This window comes from Atractosteus spatula, chromosome 8 (genome assembly GCF_055471065.1).
Source record: "Atractosteus spatula isolate fAtrSpa1 chromosome 8, fAtrSpa1.hap1, whole genome shotgun sequence".
NCBI classification, from domain to species: domain Eukaryota; kingdom Metazoa; phylum Chordata; class Actinopteri; order Semionotiformes; family Lepisosteidae; genus Atractosteus; species Atractosteus spatula.
Window position 1 is genome coordinate 29,539,991 of NC_142713.1, and position 21,209 is coordinate 29,561,199.

General features: G+C 37.1%; 1 protein-coding gene across 1 annotated transcript in view; it reads left to right on the forward strand.

The window, feature by feature from the left end:
- The window catches only part of hmga2 (high mobility group AT-hook 2), a 70,438-nt gene that overhangs the window by 42,722 nt on the left and 6,507 nt on the right, over nt 1–21,209 (forward strand). Inside the window, exon 4 of the mRNA XM_088923526.1 lies at nt 17,425–17,457. Within this exon, the coding sequence (XP_088779652.1) occupies nt 17,425–17,457 (33 nt within the window). The remainder of the gene's footprint in view (nt 1–17,424; nt 17,458–21,209) is intronic.

Consider the following 21,209-nt stretch of genomic DNA (forward strand, 5'->3'; position numbering starts at 1 on the left):
TTTATACACCGAAAACATGAGTGTACACTACTGTAGACTTAAGTCATTATGTCCCGGTCCCTATTACTGTTGAAATACACTGATTCTTATGGAAAAATGTGTCACATTAAATGTCCTCATGCAGATATTTACGTCCTCCCAGTCCCCATTAACTCCTATTTCTATTATTTATTATGGGAAATAATTCCCCACTTAATGTCAATTTGCTTAATGTCTCTGTTTTACGATCCCCATTAAGGACCTTAAACAGGGACCCCCTGTACCTTTTCAAGAAGTGGGTGGATAAGATCCTCAGATCATTTAGCTAATAAAAACCGAATGACCTGTATCGACTGAATGGCCTCCTCACCTTTGCAAACGTTCATATGTTCCTATGCTAGCAAAAAAAAAACTTTCAGTCACACAATTAATCTCTCTTCACAATGATTTAAAGCACTTTGATTCCTGTGCTTTTTTAGAAAGTCTATCCTTTGTACGCCGTATTTAAGTAGGCTAGAGTTGAGGAATAGGGACCTCACTGTTGTGAGATGACCCCACTGAAGAGACCAATATTATAGAGATTTAATTGCTAATTTGAATTGTTGGCTACATTAGAATTATGTACCTAAATTTAAAGATAACCTATACTCATTTTCAGCTGAAATGGGGAGGGGTTATATATATATATTTGTGCTGGAATGCTGGTAAATGTAAAAATAACATTAAAGGCAGAAGATGCATGCTGAGACCTATGTGAAAGCAATGGGCTGCCTTCTCCAAGATACGTCATTGCTAAAATTATTTCAGAGGTAAAAGAACACGACCATCGATTCAAGAACAACTTGTTAATCTGCAGGAGGACTTTCAATTTCTTTTCACTTTCAATTCAACTTTAATTGCTTTTATGTCATAAATCATGTCTTTCTTTTAGAAATGAATTTAATTTATTGAATTAAAATTTTAAACCATGCCTTTGTCTGTGCTATAGCTGTTTGTGTTGGTTTTAGTTAAGTAGTAATTTAATTTAGTGTGACTAAAAATGCAGATTAGGTACTCACCTATACTTGTGAAACTTAGGCAAGTGTGGAATGAAGACCAGAACACTCCAAACAACATGTAAAATGCTTTATTTTGACAATTAAATGGTTTGCTCAGATATAGCTTTTTACCCTTTCTTATTTGTACACTTGTGGGAGCTACTGTGTACTGTATAACTCCCACCTGTTTAGTAGTGCCCTGATAAGCATGTAGACTTCTCTCTTCACTATTTGTAAACATTCTGTGGTAGCAGAGATAAAAATGTGTTGCTATTTTGTTGACAATGTAACATTTTAAGCACTGTGATAGCTCGCGTGTGCTAAGTTAAAAAAACAAGTTGAAGTCATCTTGCATCATTAATAGCTACATAATATAACACAAATATCAATATAACAATGCCCCCCACACAATAAGTAATAGATCTAGGCATTTTATTACGTCGTATCGGCATTTAGCTTTGAAATATTGAAAAAAGATTTCTGTGGTTGAATTCCTAAGAAAATCCTTTTTGTTTTCATTTTGACCCATTTCCTCTTCTGCCACTTTTTAGAACCAGCACAATAACTACCGAGACCACATCCTCCTTGCTGAATGCACATTCATAGTGCGAATGTAACAGTGCACTGCACAGATTCTGCTGGTTATAAAAGAGGGGGGCATCCCATCTTAAGTTCACTAGCCTATACAGTAACACCCATACAATGCACAGCTTGATTTGGAAGCTGTTCAACATTATTTCAGTGTGTGGGTGGACATGTTGATAACTAGTTAGCCATCAGGTTCAAAGGAACATGAAAGAACTGAGTGTGGAGCATAATTTTAGGGCTTGGCAGCAAGCTGCTGTGAGCTGCTTATCTTGTCATTGCCTTGACACTCTGCCACTAAAATGAAGTGTTTAAGGGGTGGGGGCAGGGAGGAGTCTGGAACCCTCTTTAATCGCATGGCACTAACCTTCCTGGAAGAGACAGGCTATGGCTGGAGTGTCAGGCACTGAGTCAGAGCTCTGGGGAAAGGGCAATTGTTGAACAAAAATGTCCCGCAGAAGGGAGTTAGTTGCCGAAAAGTACAGTTCTATTATGCTGTTGTTTTTAAAATGTTTTAAAAGGGCTAGATATTGAGGCTACAACATTTAAGAGTACTTAATGCTAAAAGTAAAAGGTGGGACTGGGATATTCCAGTTTAACTAACAAGTCACTGGCAGAGTGTAAACTTCAGATTGAATAAGTGAGATAGGAAATACAACACAAATGCCAAAATCTACATCTCTGAAGTCAGGGTTTGTATCGTAGCTGTTCAGTAGACCACGGGCGGTATATACTGAGCCAGTTTTCCAGAAACAATGCTGAATGGTTAATATTGCCTGCTATGGAGAGTGAATTTTAAGGATCATAGTATATTTGCCACTGAAATATAAATAATATACAATAATTACAACATAAAACAATTGCATCTTTCAATTACACTATGTACACAACAATTATTATTGTATACAGTGTATGCTGCTTATAAAACTGCTAATTTTATTACCATTGCTACATTGTAATAACTCGCGTTTTGGAATTGTCACTGTGGTAGTGACTTTGAAAAGGGGTTTATGTACTGTACAACGTTGTTTGACCGGTTGTTTGTTGATAGTGTATGATCAGTGCATGAAAGCACTAACACCAGGTTAATAAACATTTAATGTGCATTAGTCTTTATTTGTCTGTCAGCCACACGCAGCTACAGTGTGCTCTTTAGGTAACAGCTCCAAGCTTTTTCCACCTGCGGCACATTTTTTAAATCTACAACTACAACATGAGCTGAATGAGTGGGCGTGGTGGGCCAGAACTAGATCTGTGGCCTGTATGCTTGCCACCTCTGCCATAGTGTCTTCCAGTGAGTATTCCAGTTGTGTCATTCATTAAACAATTAGGCAGCTATGTAACAGAGCTCAGATGGAAAAAAGTTTTTTGGCATTGCATTTGTGATTTCACAAACGTGTGCAAAGTAAAAACACATTTCCCTTTGCTTACTTCACCTTCTTAATTACTGGGGGTGCTCAAGGATATACTACACCCATGGAATTTGGATTTCTCTCATTTCATTGCTGTGGATGCTGCTTATAGGACCGAGGTGGACTTTAGACTCTTTTTCATTGCATCTACTCCAGTCTAGTTCGTCCGTTTTTCATCTATTTGTTATTAACCTCATAGCTGAGTCCTTGAAGTCTGGTTAATTTAAAATACACTGCACAGCCTTACACAGGCTTCTCTCCTGGTTGGGCACCACACATTTCATACCAGAAATCTGGGTGGGAATGTGAGTGAAGCTTTCAGGATGCATTTCGAAAGGATAGCTATGCTCAAGGTTTGTATGGGCCAATGCACACCACCTTTAATAAAATCCATATACCTTCCCTGAGGTCTGGGGCACAACAGCCTAAATCCGATCATCTATTTCATTTTAAGACTATGACTCAGGGGAACTGTGCTGGCTCTGTCTAATAGTAAATCTTACTGTAGAGATTGAATGTAAACTCTTGGAGCATCTGACATTTTTAGATCTATTGTTGAGTGCGTGTGTGGGGCTGCTAACACCATGTAAACATTAGTAGGGTCTAAGGAGGTTTAGTCTGCGGGGTGTTTGGATGGTTGATGCCTCATTCCCTCTCTCTGCCCTGAACGAAACCCCACTCATGAATTATCCTCCATTCAGCTTGGTGGTGAATGGTTGGGCTGCTGGTAACAAATGAACTCTATATTTCTGAGGAGAGCTGGGCTGAGACGTTTGTAGATATTTCATTGCAGACTATTTATATTCTACATGTGATGGTCAGTGACCGTGAAATGCCAGGAATGAGAGGCCTATGGAGACTCTCTTGTTGCTCTCTTTCTTTCTGCCTATCTCTCTGTCTCACTGATTAGGCCACATACTTCTTCTGCTGGTTTCCTCATATCTTTCTGTCTGATTCTTAGGCTTAGCACACCGTTTTTTTTTACTCCATTTCAGTTCAGGACTTTATATCCAGCATGTTTTTGTCAGAGTTGAAGTCAGAGTATGAAGTACAGAGACACGGTCAGTTAAGTAATTGATTGAACCAGGAGCTGTTGGAGAAGACCAACATTGTAACGAAAGCGAGCTCCTGGTTAACCTGATTTTGCAGATATCCTGTTTATGAGGCATTACAAGTATCCTGATACACAACTGTGGGCAATACCAACTTCAGCATTAATCACTATAGTCTTTCTTTTTTTAAAAAAAAAACGCCGGTTGACATTGCAAAATAGTTTCTAACATCTCTGGAATGCTGTACCGATTAGGTCTGAGCTTTTCATTACATGCAAATAATGGAAAGAAGTGTTGACAAATATCTCTCTTGGCGCAGACGCTAGGCAGTAGCATTCTGAATTTAATACCTGACACATTTGTCAAGGACAAGACATTTTTGCGTAAGTGAGTTGGGTAAGCTATTCAAACATTAAAATAGTTGTTTTTATCATTCTGCATCCTTCAGTAATGACTATTGGAATTTATGCTTATTATTTCCCAATGGGATTTATTGTATTTTTACTTGTTTTGGTGAATTCCCCTGAACAAGTTTAAATCACTTTAATTTATGAAACTTGAAAAAACATTTGTGATCTGTTTTTGTTTTTTTGAAGGTGGTGGGTGACAGAATTGTATGTATTTAATTTGTTGGAATCTTTTTCATTTTCATATGTTTAAGTGTAATGGAAAAAGGGACTACCATGACCTGTGACTAATTAATCATTTAATTGAGACTTATTAAAACCTTCCTTCACCACAAATGCTATTATAGGCAAAATATTTAAGAATGTAAATGATAAAATCTATTCCCAATCTTACATGTATCAGAATGTTAAATTGCTTTTTGGTTCCTGTAATGTAATCTTTGTGTTACTGTAAGCTATTCTGGCCAATAATCAAACAGAAACAATATTTAAATGTTTTTCATCTTTGTTGAAAGTAAGACATTTAAGTGTAAAAACATTAGTGTCCCTGTAATGTCTACCTTACCTAGAGTATCTTTGTATTACTGTACAGAAAACAATGTAGTTTAACTGTAAATTTTTTGTTTTTTTTATCCTCTGAAGAATCTAGCAGATTCTAATTCATCAGACAAAAACTGGCACCCAGGCCCATGATGCAGGTATTCTAAAGGTCTATAGATCGGAGCATGACCAAATAACAAGTTTGGGCAGTGATACTGTACATCGAGAGACTGCAAAATAAGGAGTGGTAGGTTATTTTAAGGCAATGTAATTGAGTTTGTACAGTACATCACCCTTTAGGTCACACAATATTACATTGAAATCTTTATACGTGTCAAAGAAAGGACATTTGGAACAGTCTGCAAAGTAAACATTATTATATGCATACATTTTACTCGTTCCTGCTGTGTTTAACATACACGCACATAATGGTCAGATAACTTTAACAGAGGTATTGTTGTGTCTCTCTGAATTCCCTGGGAAATCTCCCTGAAATCAATCTCAGGAAGTTGAGTTGTCTGAAGATAGTTTTTTTTGTTTGTTGTAAATTTAACTGTGGCATTGTAAAGTCTAATAAATGTTAATACCAAAGAAACTTAATTAACCAGATTGCCTTCAATACAAGTTTATTTTCACAGTACGAATTCTAGCTGACTACAATCCGCTGTGAAATGTGCACTACAAAATACTGAAGATTGAGTCAGTTTTTGCCAAACTCACTAAGACTGTAGCTGGAGGATGAAGAGACTTGTATCATCATTGTCTGATGTAAATACTCAGTTTCCGAGACAAGATCACTTTCTCAGCACCAAAGAGGAATCTTACTCCTTATAGAAGTTTCTTTCACCCCTTTACCTCAGTGTCACTTCATCACCTCTCCCCCTCAACCCCAAGAGAAAAGTCACTGTTTCAATACTGACACTAATGCAACTATCGGGTGTAGGCAGATGGTGGGTTACTAATTTACAAGTGCTTAACATCGTCCTGAAAAGGTCTGGACCTGCTGGCAAGAAGGAATCTTGCTTAGCCCCTGTTCCCCTACAGGGCAGTGTCTGTAACACTATATCTGAACAGCCTACAGCACACAGTGTTCAGACTTAACCTTGCTAAAGTAAATCTGACATTCTAAAAGAGCACTCAAGAGTCCTTTCCAGAGAGCTTCAGAGTACAGACTTTTGCTTCTTTTTCTTCGGTTTTCAGACATCCTAAAACAGATTGAAAATTCAAGCTGTTGTCACACACATTACTCCTTAAAACTCACAAATTTCCTTCATACATATCTCCCCTCCTGGAAAGTGAAATATCTGTAAATTTTAAAAGGACCCTTTCTGCTATTTCTGCTATTTAGCACACAGGCACTTTGTAATATACAGTATGTATCTAATGCATTGTCATCTACACAGTGAGATTCCACCACCTCTGGGCCATACATTTGATGATCACAGACCCAAAAACTCTTTTTCCTGTTAATGTTTGTGATTGTGCTTTTAAGATCATATTTAAAAAAAAATAAGCACCACAATTATGAAGCTTAAACAACTGATGCATTAAAATACATTATATTATCAGTTTGTCAAAGGATTTTAGGAACTCGACAGGGGGGCGTACTACCTTTAAGTATCCTATTGAGATTTCCTCATGGCTTTTTAAACTTTTTTCATTATCAGACAATTTAAAATTGCAGTTACTTAAATGAAACAAAAACACCAGATGGAAACACAGATCACTAAAATGTATATACAGTATGCGCAGCGACTGTTCTGCTATGGAAACATACCAATCTGAAATTGTGAGCTTGGTTGTCTAAAACTTTTCACAAATGCTGTCTGTCTTGTATTATACTAAATATTGATTGCTGGATAACTCACAGTCATGCAACAAATATGTCTTAAGAAATTACTCTTTCTTAAAAAATAAGATGTATATTATTTTGTTAAAAAATGTTATGAATCTGTGTAATTTCATACCTTAAACTAAAAAAAGACCAGAACAGTTTGTTGCAGTGATGTGGAACTTAAATACATGTCTTTTTAGACACAGACGTACAGTACAATACAGTATATGTATAATTTATGCGTTCACATGTGTAGATAATGATTAATTTTTTATCCCAACCAGTTATATTCGCCCTTGGCATTCTTACCATGTTTTTGAATACAAAATCAGTGGCATATAATACCATGCACATCTGACATCGAATGATAATGTTTTGTTATTCCTGATAATGTTTTAAAATCTGCTGCATAGTATTTTAGTGGTATTCCATGATCTGCTAAATGAATAGTTTCAAATGAGCCCTGCTCATTGCCTTATTTTATAGCTTCCTTGAGCTTTATAGTCCGATCCAAGATTAATTCAATAAGGCTTTATGAGTTAATGAAAAGAAGATTTTAAAAATCTTTGGGTGAATGATTTTATACTGCCTTAGTTAGCATGCAGACTGAGCGTAAATTGAATCATTTTGTTTCTGATGTCAGCATAAAACATATCCTGACAGGAGAAGAGATTGGGTTGTTAATAATTCCTGTTTATTTCTTCCCTTCAAAAATAATTATGACAAATAGTAAAAGTACACTAGAACTGTTTATTAAATCTTTGCCTTTTTTGACAGATCGGGTGTCTTGGGGATTGTTCGATAAAGACATAATGGCTGAATATTTTAAATTATGAATGACAGCCATTGTAACCTGAGCAATATGATGAGACTGTGTTGGGAGTATTACTGTTTTTAAGCACTAAGACAGTATTGACAGACTGTTCAGCGCAGGTTCAAATTGGAATCGTGATGTCTGTTGTACAGATTGAAAGTCTACATTATGGAACTTCTTGCCAGTTTTTCCATGTGGCACAGATTTCCCATAGTGCTACTTTACTAAACAGCTATCACATCAGAGGATGACAGAGTAAAACATTCTTAACATTCCTTACCCCAGGCCTTAGAGAGTTTTATCTGGGGAAACTTTAAAATAAAAGCTTTAGAACCATTTATTGTATTTAGACTGTGTCTGGTGAACCTGAAGGCTGGTGATTGCTGTGTTTTCCAATGTAATGTTTTTGTATCTTTGTGGCTACTTCCCAAAAAATTGAATTTAGTGTACTGGAAGATTAAAAGCTCATTCCCTAATGAATGTAAAAATAATTTAATAACAATTCCTTACATTTGAAAATATATCATATATAATACAATTATAATTACCAAGTGCCTCTCTAATGATAACTAAATGGAAGGAAATAGCACTCCATCCACGCCCCATATTTCCACAGCCTGTAGCTCAAATGTGACACTTCTCCATCCACAGCTATCAAACACCATGAAAACGAACAGGACAGTCTCAGTGTTACAGCGATGGTCACGAACCTGTTTTGTTTTCTGTTACTGCAGGAGGAGTGTACTTGCTTTAACTTAACCAAGAAATTGCCCAATTGTCTTCAACCCCCTAAAATTTTATTTAGTTTTCGGACAGAAAATATGAATGTGATTGAAAAAAATGTATTTATTTATTTTGCCTTATTGGGAAGTCTCTTAATTTGCTAATTTGGCATGTTTGCCCCTTTTCTGAAAACCAATATAAGTTCCTTTTGGCAGCACACCTGGAACACAAAAAAGTATTCACTAAAGTTCTGGCTTAATAGTAGCACAAACAGGTGGTTTCCTGAATGACAATTAACTCTGACTAATTAACGTTGTCTTGATCAGGGACCGTAACACTAACCATTAAATTGGTTTCGCCATTAATGTTTCTTTTACCTTTAAGTGCATGTCTGAGAACTAACTCACCCATTGTAAGTGAAGTGAAAATCCCTTTCATGTTCTCGGTGCCTTTCGACAAACAAAGATTGCATTAGACGTCGCATGTTTCCGCTTTGAAATAGATTACAGTTTCAGATTTCAATAAAGGGAACCACATGAATAATCCAAATACTATACACCTCAGCCAACCGACTTAAAAAACTAAGGAGAAGTTTTTTGGAGATGTGTTGACTCATATTGCCTTGGCAGGGTGCGACCCACTGGGGCTAGGGATGGCGAAACAGCATTAGATGATTGTCTGCTGTCCACCTATCTGGTGAAGCGCTGCGAGTCCGTGCTAAATAATTCAGCAGCTTTGTGACTGTGAGCGTATGGCAAAAAGGAGTGCTAGGGAGATGTAGAAACAAGAAAACATAAAGATCTTCTGCTCCTTTTGCAAATAGTCCAGCTGTAGACTACAGGGCTGCACTGGGTAGGGGGGGAATGAATTGGAGAAACAAGACACTTGTATTCAAACTCTAGCCTATGAAAAACATGAAAAGCAAGATTCTAACTTTGAATTTATTATTCCCCCCTTACGCCTTAGTGATTTTTCTTTCATTTTTTTTAGGAAGTTGAAATTATGTGGGAGACGACACTACCCCCCTGCAGTTTCCACATACTTGTGTCCTGCCCAGATACTTTACGAATACAGAACCTTAGTGCTGCCTTCCCCTTTTGTTCCTTCACCCACACCCCTCATTGCTGCTCTCAAAGCAGGGCCTTGGCTCATTTCACATGGGGAGTTCCAGGTCATTTTTCCTCACTGTGAGTTTCTGAATTCTAAACCAGGCAGGCTAAAGTAGAGTTGTATCCGCAACACTGGTTTAGGAAACTGTAAACAATTAACGTCTATCGTTGGGAGACGCTGTTGGCATCCCTTGATTTTGAGACAGTTTCATAAGCTCTAGCCCTCTTATGTAAAAAAAAAAAGTAGGAGACCTGTAATACATTCCACTTTGGGAACACTTGTTTATTCTTGTGTAATGAAAGAATACAGCGAGTAAAAAAACCCTAGGGTTAAAATGCTGTCTGACCTTTTCACACCAGTCATTTAAGATAGGAAGCTGTTAAGGTTGTGAATGGTGGTTTGTGTTAGGTATAAGGAGGGAAACCTTTTCTTACTTTGATCATTAGAAAATTTAAAGAGCAAAAAAAGTTTGCTGGAGTGCCCAAGGCAGTACATTCTTGATGCTGGATCATGTTACAGTAATATTCTGAACTGCACTGCAGGGGCTTTCAGTCTCTTACTTCTTGCACTGCCTTCCTCTGTTCACACTGGTTAGCGGCAGCCGAACTCTTTCAGGATCCGAGTCAAGCTTTCCCATCAGAGAGATTAGCAAAAACATTGTATGAAGTAATTGATGCTATCAGTGAGAGTCAATACTAAAGAAGTGCACAACCTAATGAAAGACAATGCGTTGATTTCCTTTCTGCTAAAAAGGGAGAAGAGATTAGAGATGGGTGTAGCGATAGAGGTTTTTATAACGTTTATCAACAGAGCTTCCTGACATGACGCTGGTAAGCATTCGTACAATGCTAATCAGATTACTGTTTATCCTCCAAGATCTTCCCAGAGCTGTCCAGCTGTCTGTCAGCTGTCTAGTTATTGAAACAGTCTTATATAAAATGCTACTGAAAGAAGCCTATTAAAATAAAAATTAAAATAGCCAGGTGCCAAAATTTGTGTTGTAGTACTTTGTTTTGTATTTATAATAAAAAAAAGTCTAAATACAGCACACCAGAAGTATGAAATAGTTATAGTTTCAGGTAAGAAAGCCTGGCTTTCTAGTCACCTGAAGAAGGCTCCACAGTCAAAACATTGTGTTTCTTTTCTTCTCTTTTCAGCATGGAATAAACCTTTACTTGTTACTTTCAGGTTAGCTTAGTTTATTAGAAGCAAAGATGTAGAATATAAGGAAGCACTCCACACACATTAGATATAAAACATTTCGAAAGAATCTTGTGTAGTTCCAGAATGTCTGCTTTCAAAACCAATTTTGCCTTTTGCCTACGACAACTGCATGAAAAGCAACAATAAGATACAGTACGTATGAGAGACAGATATGAAACCAATTATTTTGTTTTCTCAAAATAATCCCAGCAATAGTGTTAGTAGTTAGTTGCCTTCATTTTAGGCTTAGTTTGAAGCATTATTGGATGAATCCAAGTTTTTCAGGGGTTACAACATTTCCAGTGTTAACAGTACCTGTGGTTTATCAAGTATGTAGTAGTATAAATTCCGTATATCTGCTCCTTGTTGATAAAGTGCTTATGGCCTGCCAGTGAATTTTCAATATTCATAACAAAATCACTGGTCTGTTTGTGAAATGAGTGCTATGACTTTATGGATTTTGTGGTATTACATACAATGACATTTTAAAATGGAGTCAAAACTGAATTTCTGAATATCAAGTACTTGAAAGGTCACAGTCTTTGTTCTATAGTGGTGTGGGTGGCTTCTGACGTTATTATCCATAATAAGCTCTACTAGTGGTGAAAATCTAGACAATAGACATTTTATGTCTTTCAAAAGAGTTCCTATTCATTCTCTGTTTAGGTATTAGATTTGGTCCATCAATTAATAAAAAATTCTCCCTACCTATAATTCTGTGGCTTATATGATAAAAGAACAGTGCATTATAGCAGCAGTGAGTCATAGACACACTCATATGCTATGAATGGTCTGATCTGTTGAAAGATATCTAATATCTGTGGTATTTTTTAGAATGTAGGAGTCACGATTTTAATTTTATTGATGAATAACTAAATGTGAAAATGAAGTTTTCTTAGTCCTTGTGCAGTGTCTAGGTTTTTCCTCTACTTTGTTTTTTCAGTTCTTCATGTACAGTGCCTTGCAAAAGTATTCAGACCCTTCTCATGGTGGCCCCTTTTGTGAAACTGTAAAATGACGCATACATATTTAAAAAAAAAACATTATTCAAAACCTAAAAGCTCAAATGTTCTGAAGACTTTAGAGTAAGCTACGTATGTCACATTAAATGTCAGAGAAAACTAAAGAGAAAAAAATGGAATATGTTGATTGCTTTAATATTCAGACCTGTGAATTCAGTATTTGTAGGAAGCTCCTTTGGCTGCTATTACAGCCACGAGTCTTTTTAAATAAGTCTTTTCAAACATTGCACACAGACCTGGTGCAATTATTGCCCATTTTTCATGACAGATTTGCTCAAGCTCTCTTAAGCTGCTTGGGGATCTGCAGTTTTCACGTCCTTCTCCAAATTTCCAGTGGGATTCAAGTCAGTACTTTGACTGGGTCATTTTGTATTCTTAAGGTATTCTATTCTGTAGCTTTGGCCTTGTGCTTTTTGACCATTGTCCTACTGAAAGGTGAATTTTTGTCCAGTACTAAGTCTACAGCAGACTGAAACAGGTTTTCCTGTAGGATTTACCCATTCTTAGATCTGTCTATTTTTTCTTCAGTCCTAGCAAGCTTTCTAGTCCTACCTTAAGATTAGCATTCCTATAGGATGGTGTTGCCACCACCATGCTTGAGTGTTGGGATGGTGTTGACTGGGAAATGTCCAGTTGGAACTGTGCCTAACATCTAGACATTTTGTGCCACATTTTTCTAGGATCACTCAAGATATTTTGCAAATTCCATACAAGCTTTGAGATGGCTTATTTCTTAGTCACGTCTTTTTTCATGCCACTCTGCCCAACAATCTAGGTTTGTGAAGTGTTCTGGATCCTGTTGACGGTGCGATTTTTCCCATTTCAGCCATTAAACAGCTCTTTCAGATTTGTCGTTGTCCTCTGAGCGACATCCCTCAGCAGGGAGAAGAAGAATGGTATTAAAATAAAAAATACAGTAATTATTTGGAAAATGGATAGACTGGATTTTATAAAAAGAACATTCCAAGGAATTTAAGAAGAAATATGGCACAGTGGTGCAGTGGTTAGCATTACTGCTTTGCTGGGCTATGGGTTCTTGGCTCTGGGTTCAATCTTGAAAGTGTGACCTGTACAGAGTTAGTATATTCACCCCGTATTTGCATGGGTTTCCTCTGGGTGCTCTGGGTGCTCCTGTTGCCTTACAAAAGTCCAAACACATACTGGTAGGTTAATTGGCTTCTAGAAAATTGGCCCTGGTGTGAGTGCATGTCTGTGTGTCCCCTGCGATGGACTGGTATCCCATCCAGCATGTATCATGCCTTGTACCGGCTGCTTGCCAGGAAAGGCTCTGATTCCTCTGTGACCCTGTATTGGAAAAAGCCTTTAAGAAATGGATGGATCGACTTTAAAATGTGTAGCCTATTATTATGGCTGTATATTTTGTGGCAGGGCAGTAAAAAGCTCACTCTAGTTACAGTAAGTAAAGTGCATTGATTGGTTTTTAAAGTGTAGTTTTTTTTCTTCAGTTGCAAATTTATTTTTATCTAAACCAAACCTTGGCTGTTTCTGTTTGCATTTGTTAAATGTGTTCACTTAGCAGCTCATAAGATTTTTCCAGTTTTTCTTTTGGCTCATAAGGACTTTGTACATTTTCTCACCTCCATCTTTCTTGAACACCCACACACATCGTACCTCACAGACTTAACTAGTCCAAAAAGTGACAGTATTCACACATACTGTTAGATGAGGATTGGCATTTGCAAGATTCATACAAATAAATTACTTATTTAATTTTCTTAATCTTCATATGGTAACAATAAATATGTGAAATGTAATACAGGAGAGCTTTTTCCAGACCCTGTCTTGAAATTTAACATTCCATTTTTGAAGAGTAACCACCTTTCTTCTGATGTTCACAGTTTCCATTATTTGGTTTTTTAAATTTCTAAACCATAATTTTAGAATAGAGTGCTAAAAAATTAAAGTATACATCAATAGTTAACATGTTGTTGTTGCAATGTACCTGTCCAGAACAGTTTTCCCACAAGAAAAGATAAAGAAGTGAAGTGAGTTATGCCACAATTAAGTAAAAGTCAGTGAAGAAGAAGCCCAAATTGTTTAATTAAGAAAGAAAAGTGGAAGGAGTAAGAAAGTCCTCATCAGATCTCAGAAACTAAGTCAGGCTGCGTCTGGTCATTATTGAGATGTGTGAGTTCAAAGGGAAATTAAGTTGTTAATGTAAGTGGTGTTGGTGGACCAATTACCCACTAAAGGAGGTGCTGTCCTTCATGTCAGATGTCAAACTGTAGTCCTCACTGCTTGGCCATACACAATCCAGTGGCAATGTTCATAACGTTAGGAGTGTAACATTGGTATCTAGTAAAATTCCTTTTTTTTCCAATTAGGCCTTGAGCTAAGCAGTTGAGCTCATTTTCCCATGCTCCACACATACGATGGTGTTCTTTAGTGTATATTTCCCATGCTTTCCTTTACTTACAATAGGTGAAGGTTTATCTTACTCCCATCTGTCCGTGTAACACTGTTGCACACTTATTGGGAAGTGCTTCGATATGCAGCATGAGCAAAACACTAAACGTGTAACCAATGCAAACAAGGAGTTCATCAGGAGACAAGAGTGGTCTTGTCAGTCTTGAGAATTAAATTGAATGAGCGTGCATTATATATGCTAAAAAAGTAACCTCAAAAACTGGCAAGAACTCACAGTGGCCACAGAAAAAACATTTCAGATAATTCCACAAAGGGTTGGGGAGCTTAATGGGTCACTAACTTCAAGCAGTTATTCCCTCAAAGGGATATGAAACCATTAAAACTCTGGATTCTGCTCAAAGAGAATGTTTCCCCATACCTATGGTCACTTGAAATCATTAGGTAGAGCAGAAAGTATGTTTTGGTTTTAATATGATCAAATGTTTCCATGGAATTACCAAAAAATAAAACAGACATTATATTGTACTTATCATTTATTTTAATCTTGCGATCACATGTACGAACTGATATAAAGCAAAAATGACAGTTTGGATTTGAGCTGTCCCAATGTGTTTGAAGGGCACTGTATTTAAATGAGTGATTCCTCAATTTGGAAATTATTTCACACTTCTTTTGAAATGCTTCATATGCACAACCACGTTCTAATCTTCCTTCGGTTGTCCATGCTAGTCTATTGATGAAAAGAGAATTGTTTGAACAGCATGATGAATTGAAGTATTTCTAACACTGAAAGAGTGTACAGTAAATGAAGTGAAAAGCTGCATTCAGCATACTTTCAGCTTACACAATTACAGGGCAGTGGTGACAAAGCAGAACGGGAAAGGTAATCAGTTACCAATCATTTTTGTCAACGAATGGTTTACTGGACAAGCCTGAACATTTCAACAGACAACCTAAGCTGCTTTTAAGTGAAAAGGAAGTTCTAATTGTATGCATTTATTAAAAGACAGAATCTGATTTATTTATGGACATAACAGCAGGATTCAGCGATGCCAGTAGAAACATGTGTAAATGCCTGAATTATGACATTCCAAATGAGACCAGAGAAGTGCACATCCACCGCTAATGCCAGATGATGCTACAAGATTGAACAAAAAAAGTTCCAGATGCTTGTTTTTTTTTCTAAACTAAAAATGTGTTCAATCGTTTTACGAAAGTTGTAAAACATATCTAAAATGTATATATTTGTCAGCCAGGGTACCCACGGGCTCTACATGTAAGCTCTGCTCTGCCCCTTCACTAATTCATCACAAACACTTTGCTCTCTTAGAGTGTTCACAGCATCAATGCCTGGACATACAGTAGGTGACCTCCACTGAGCCAAAAGATCAGCTGTTCTTGTGAAGATGAGATCAAACAGTCAAATTCCGCAGATTCCTTCAGACTGGAAAAGTTTCAAAAAAGGGATTTGGCAAATCGTGTACAGTTATGCAATTGGAAATGACTAATTAACAATGTTTTTTTTTAACGTACCTGGTTAGCATGGTATTGAAAGTGGCAGCTTGAAAATGCATTTAACAGAGCTTTAGTTTGATATTACTGTACAGTATGTGTGTGTCACGGTTAATCACTACAGTACCTGTAACCCCTTATTCATCCATTCTCTCCAGTTCACATTGAGCTCAGACACCTCGTGATTTACATTTTAAGCACTGTGCATGATGCCATTTTACTTCGATGAGGTTAGAATGTAAAAGCCTTGTCTCCGCTCAGTATTCCTTTATTAACGTTTTTGGTGATCCTTTGCTTGTAACACTGAGTCCTGCAATAAATTACAATGAAAGCTGGCATGCTGAGAAATAGCTGTTGAGAACAACCTATGCCACAGGGCATGCTGTTAAGAGAGGTTGCATTAGGTTTAAAACATAATGTTCTTTTACAGTTTTATTCCAGTGCTATAAACCCTTACAGAGCATTTTAATTTCTCTGTTTTATTGATGTAGTTTGCCAGAATGTTTTATTGTTGGGAGTTTTCTTTTCTCACATGCTGTAAATCAGGTTCACAGCAATTTTTAGTTAAAGGTGTCATTGCAGAGTGATCTTTAAAAAAAAATATGCAACACAAAAGGGGTTGTAAGGTGTATGAATATACTCAGAACGTGTAATATACTGAAGTGTTATCAGAAATGTTTTTATTATTATGGAATAATGCTTGAAAAGAAGTGTGTATTTAGTTTGGAACAACCGCTTTGGAAAACGGTGTCTTACAGTGTGTGACAGACCCCAGACAGTCAGGCTTGTCTCTGCTTCAGAGATTCTGTCTCTTTACTTTCAGGATCTAATTCTCGAGAGATTCAGTAAACTGACAGCCTCCTTTAATGGACTCTCATTGAACCCCAGCACTTACGGTTCCCATGTGTGTACATGTATTGTAACGCGTACAATCAACAAATTGTGAGATTTCAGAGCCGAGGGAGTCAGCAGTGTGGAATGTTTAGGGAGTTCTGATGTGGGTTTAGGAGTGTGAATGCTTACAGGTATAATGGGAAAGAAACCCAAAGAGGGAGGAAAATGTGATGCAGCAAGAGATGTACAAGGACACACTTTTTATGTCAAAGTCTATGAAATTTCATTTTCAATTTAATGTTGGAATTCAGAGGCCTATCAGACTTTGCTGTGCTGTATGTATTTAAGATTGAATGGAGGCTCCACAGGCCCAATCTTAACTCTTACTTTTTATGAAGTTGACATTGGGAGACCATTTTAAATAGGAAGCAAATAATACAATATCTCCCTTAAATTTCAGCCTGCTACAGTATGTTGCTATGTATAAATTGCAAACTTCCTGTCACATATTCATATTACATCCATTGTACCATGTTATACTGTATACTGGTGTGAGTGTGTGTGTTTGTGTGTGCCCTGCGATGGACTAGTGTCAATACCAGGGAGTATCCCGCCTTGCACCTGTAGCTTGCCAGCTTCGGCTCCGGCATCCCCTGTGACCCTGTGCTGGATAAAGTGGTAGAGAAAATGCCTAGATGGAAGAGTGTGATGCCTTTTCTTCTGTCGAATCTGCTGTATTCTTGTCTTTTACAATTGCTTTAAGGGAACTGATATGAAAGATCCCATCTGCTGTAAGATCTTGATTTATTTCTAATGAGTGAAGTGTCCGTGAGCACAGAAGAAAAATATATGGTACCAAATCGAACCCAGTTGTGCCACACTTTAATAGCTGGAGGTAATTAGAGACATTTTCTCCTAATTACGAGGATTCACAATGTAGATGTACTCACTGTGTTTTTTTTTCTATTACAGCCACAGCAAGTGGTCCAGAAGAAACCGGCTCAGGTATGTTTTTGTCAGAGCTAGCTCCCACCCTGCTCTCTAGTACCTCTGTACCACTCCACACAATTATCTTTATAACGAGTTATTTTTCATCTGGGGCTTCTTGTTACTAAATAACTCATCTGCAAAGTGACGGATCCACTGTTTTTCTGGAAAGTTGAGTCAGAAAAGACTGCTGCTTTGTTAGCATCTGAGAAAAGGAAAGGCAAAGAATGAAGAATAGGGAATGAAGGGTACTGTTGCGAATGATGATGTTTCTTAGTACAAGGCGAAGGAGAAATGAAAACACTTTTTACAAGCAGAACGTGTAGGTCAAAGGGAGACTTTGGGGGGTTCGAGTGACAGTGTGTGAGGCAGTGATTAGATTAGTTCTGGCTTTCCTTGTTTTGAAAACCATCAGCAGTATGAACAGGACCTTATGCAGTTTGTCTGGAATGGTGTGAGGAAATTATGACACATTGTATAAACGTGAGAACTGCATAAAAGTGTATTGAGGATGATGAAAATTTCTGTATTCTGAGAAATCTTTGCATTTTCTACCCTTCAGTATACCTGTACAAATGGCTGAACCATGTAGGAGTCCAACTTAAATTTTGAAACCTATCCTTTTTTTCATGTAAATCCTTTGTGGTGTCTCCGGGGGAAAGGTTTATGTAACTGAGACAAAAGTACTCACACCACACTTCTCTTCTTTTAATTTCCGTGGAGTTTTTCCTCCGTTTCTCTAGTCCGTTCGTTTATCAAGCCAGTCCGCAGTCCGTTCTCTAAATCCTTATTCTACCCGAGTTCCAAAATCCGTAAAGTACCACAAATCCACGTCGTATCCGAATCACCAACCGTAAATCGTAATCCTTTATTTCTTCCGTTAAACCGCTATTCTTCAATCCGCACAGACAGTAACCTGATTCCTCTATCTCCTCCAAAACGCATTCATCTACTGGCTTCCACGCTGGTTCACTGTTTCCGGGGCATATGTATTTTGTTTCCTGATAAGACTCACCTGTGTCTCATTGTTTTTCGGAATAAGCCCTTTCCATCTGCAGGTCAGCTGGTTTCTCTTGGCGGCCATCTTGCTCAGGTCTAAGTCGAGTATATTGAGCGGATCGTTCCTGAAATACCTGTCCTGGATGATCCTTCCCCTGGTCATCTTACACCTTTTTAAAGGTTACATTAATATAGTTTTAGGTTGAGAATGTATTTTGTAAGCACAGATTCTTTTGATAATAAATACAATCAGGGAATAATCTTTTCATTGGATATCTGGTGTAGTATTTCCAGGGTGCTGACTCTCTGGTCCTATGTTAACTCTCCAAAAAAGAAAGTGACAGTTACATTCTTTTAATGGCAAGTAAAACCACCTGTTGGTTTTACAATAGCCAAGAACATTAGTACAGACGCTGTAAAACTAACAGTAATAATAGGGGTATCAAAGGCAGCAGTCACACTCTGTAATTCGTGGCTGAACATTGAACCAGATGAGGGCTGTAAATCCGACAATTTGAGAACTTTTCTTTAATTTTCGGAAGCCCAGTTTTGTGATTTAAAGATATCTTTACACCAGCAATTGAGTAGCAACACAAGTACTGCCTTATTGAAGTGTTTCTCTTGTTTAAATCTCTGCTTGCTTTTTTCAGATCACATCTTAATGAAAAACAGAGTCTGAGATCTCAGTTCTGTCATTTCTTTAGTTGTACAGTAATGGTCTCTCACTTTTGTTTGCATAGTTAATTGCCATTTGTTTCTTCAATCATGTTGTTTGAATTTTATTCTAAAAATATATTTCTTTGTACACACCAGAAACAGAACAAAAAAGAAGTGCAGATAGCTTCCCAACATTAGATAAAAAGATTAGTGATTACTATTCAGACCAATATATATAAATATTTCACTTGTTTTAAATCACATCCTTAAATATATTATATTTTATGGGTATCTGGAAAACAACCAAACAAACAGTTTATGAAAAGGAGAAAACTTCCCAAGAAATAGTTTCCTTCCTCACATATTTGTTAGTCCCGATAGTGCTAAGTATGTAAGAATGCTTCCAAAGAGTGGGGGCCATTTAGCTTGTTTGCTTTTTAGTATCTGTTTATTTGGGTCATAGTGTCAGCTTTAACATCATGGCTCGATAGCTTGTTTCATAATTCCACAGCCCTTTTGTGCAAAGAAGTGCCTCTTATTCTCAGTTATGAAAATGAAATGTGTAAGGTGGGCTCTGTATGTTTGTTTTTTAGAATTGTTTGCAATGGTTTTGAGTTGTGTGGTGCTCAGAGGTCTTCAGAGCTGGAACCCATAAAAATGTCACTACTTCCACGTTGAAAGGCTCTTTTATCTTACTTTCTTCAGACCTTTTTTTTTCAGTTGATAAGCGTGCTTGACCCGGAAGCTGCAACCTGGCCTTCCCACATAGCTGAGCCCTAATGAGGGGTAGGCTGCAGCTAGTTACTATTTCAGTCCTTCTCATTTACTTCAAAGGGAATGAAAGCATGTGGGACCAGGGTATAAACAAGTAGAATTACACTACTGAAGGAGGCTGTTGTTATGGCTATTACTTATCATTTTTCATGATGATGTAAATTAATAGTAGGTCATGTAGTCAATGTAGAAGCCATTTTCTGTGTACCTGTATCTTCACTGGACCTCTTTGGAAGGCAACATAATTCCTTCTTCATGTAATAGCTTGAACAGGAAAAATTGCTGGAGAGTGTTTGTCTTTTTTTTTTTAAACATGGAATATATCCCAGATATTTTTCATTGAGCAGATGTGCTAAAAGTGAAGAAACCTGAGTGGATAATATTGCTTTTTGTAGTGCGGGAGGAAAGGACTGCCAGACTGTTGGATCACAAGAGTGTCTTTTCAATTCGGTATGAGTGTGAATTATGTACAGCATGAATGATCCACTCAAGAACAAGGAGAAATGCATAAAATGAGGCAAATGTGTTGCAGTGTATACTTTTGTGCATTTAATCTTTGAAATAGTTTTTTATTATAATCTCTTTCTTATACATTACGGTTTATAATTACTACTATAAATTATATGAAACTAATACCATGTACAGACTTTGCATTTTCTTTTAATTTGTACACTGTTTTTGAAGACTTCTTCCCTGGAATTGTTTGTTTCAGTTAAAAGTAGTTTATTTTTTCAGGTCTAGTTTTTAAATTAACATCTATATTATTATATAAATATAAAAATAGTTTTTTGTAATTGTCAAATGTCCACCCAGTGTTTAAGTTTAATACATTTTCTACTCTTGATACAAGTGACTAATGAAATCCACTGAGACACAATAGTTTGTCCCCCTGTGTATCATCGGGTAGTCATTAAAAAAAATGTAACTCGTTTATATAGTGTACACCACACTACTGAAACATACCTGTTAAAGTTTCCCTTTTTTTGTTCAAAAAAGCTTGTTTAAGTGAGCAGAAATATTTCTTTCTAACCAATCGTTCCCTTAAATTCAGAAGGATGAACCTGCTTTAAAACAGATTCTGATTTAGAGCAAAAAATGTTTAGGTATTGCAATAGTTACGAAGTATTGGGCTGTGGACAAGCAAGTCTCCAAATAGATAATTCATTTTTATTTGAGTAAACGTAAATACACTTTTCTATGTCCAAGTGAAATAAAAATGCTTTTCTCAGTACGAGGTGAAGATGTTATGTACTTGCTGTCTCGTGTTTTCAGCAGCTGCTGTATGAGTTATTTACAATGGTGCAGTCATCATTTGTTTGCATCAGTTGCAGCAGAGTCAA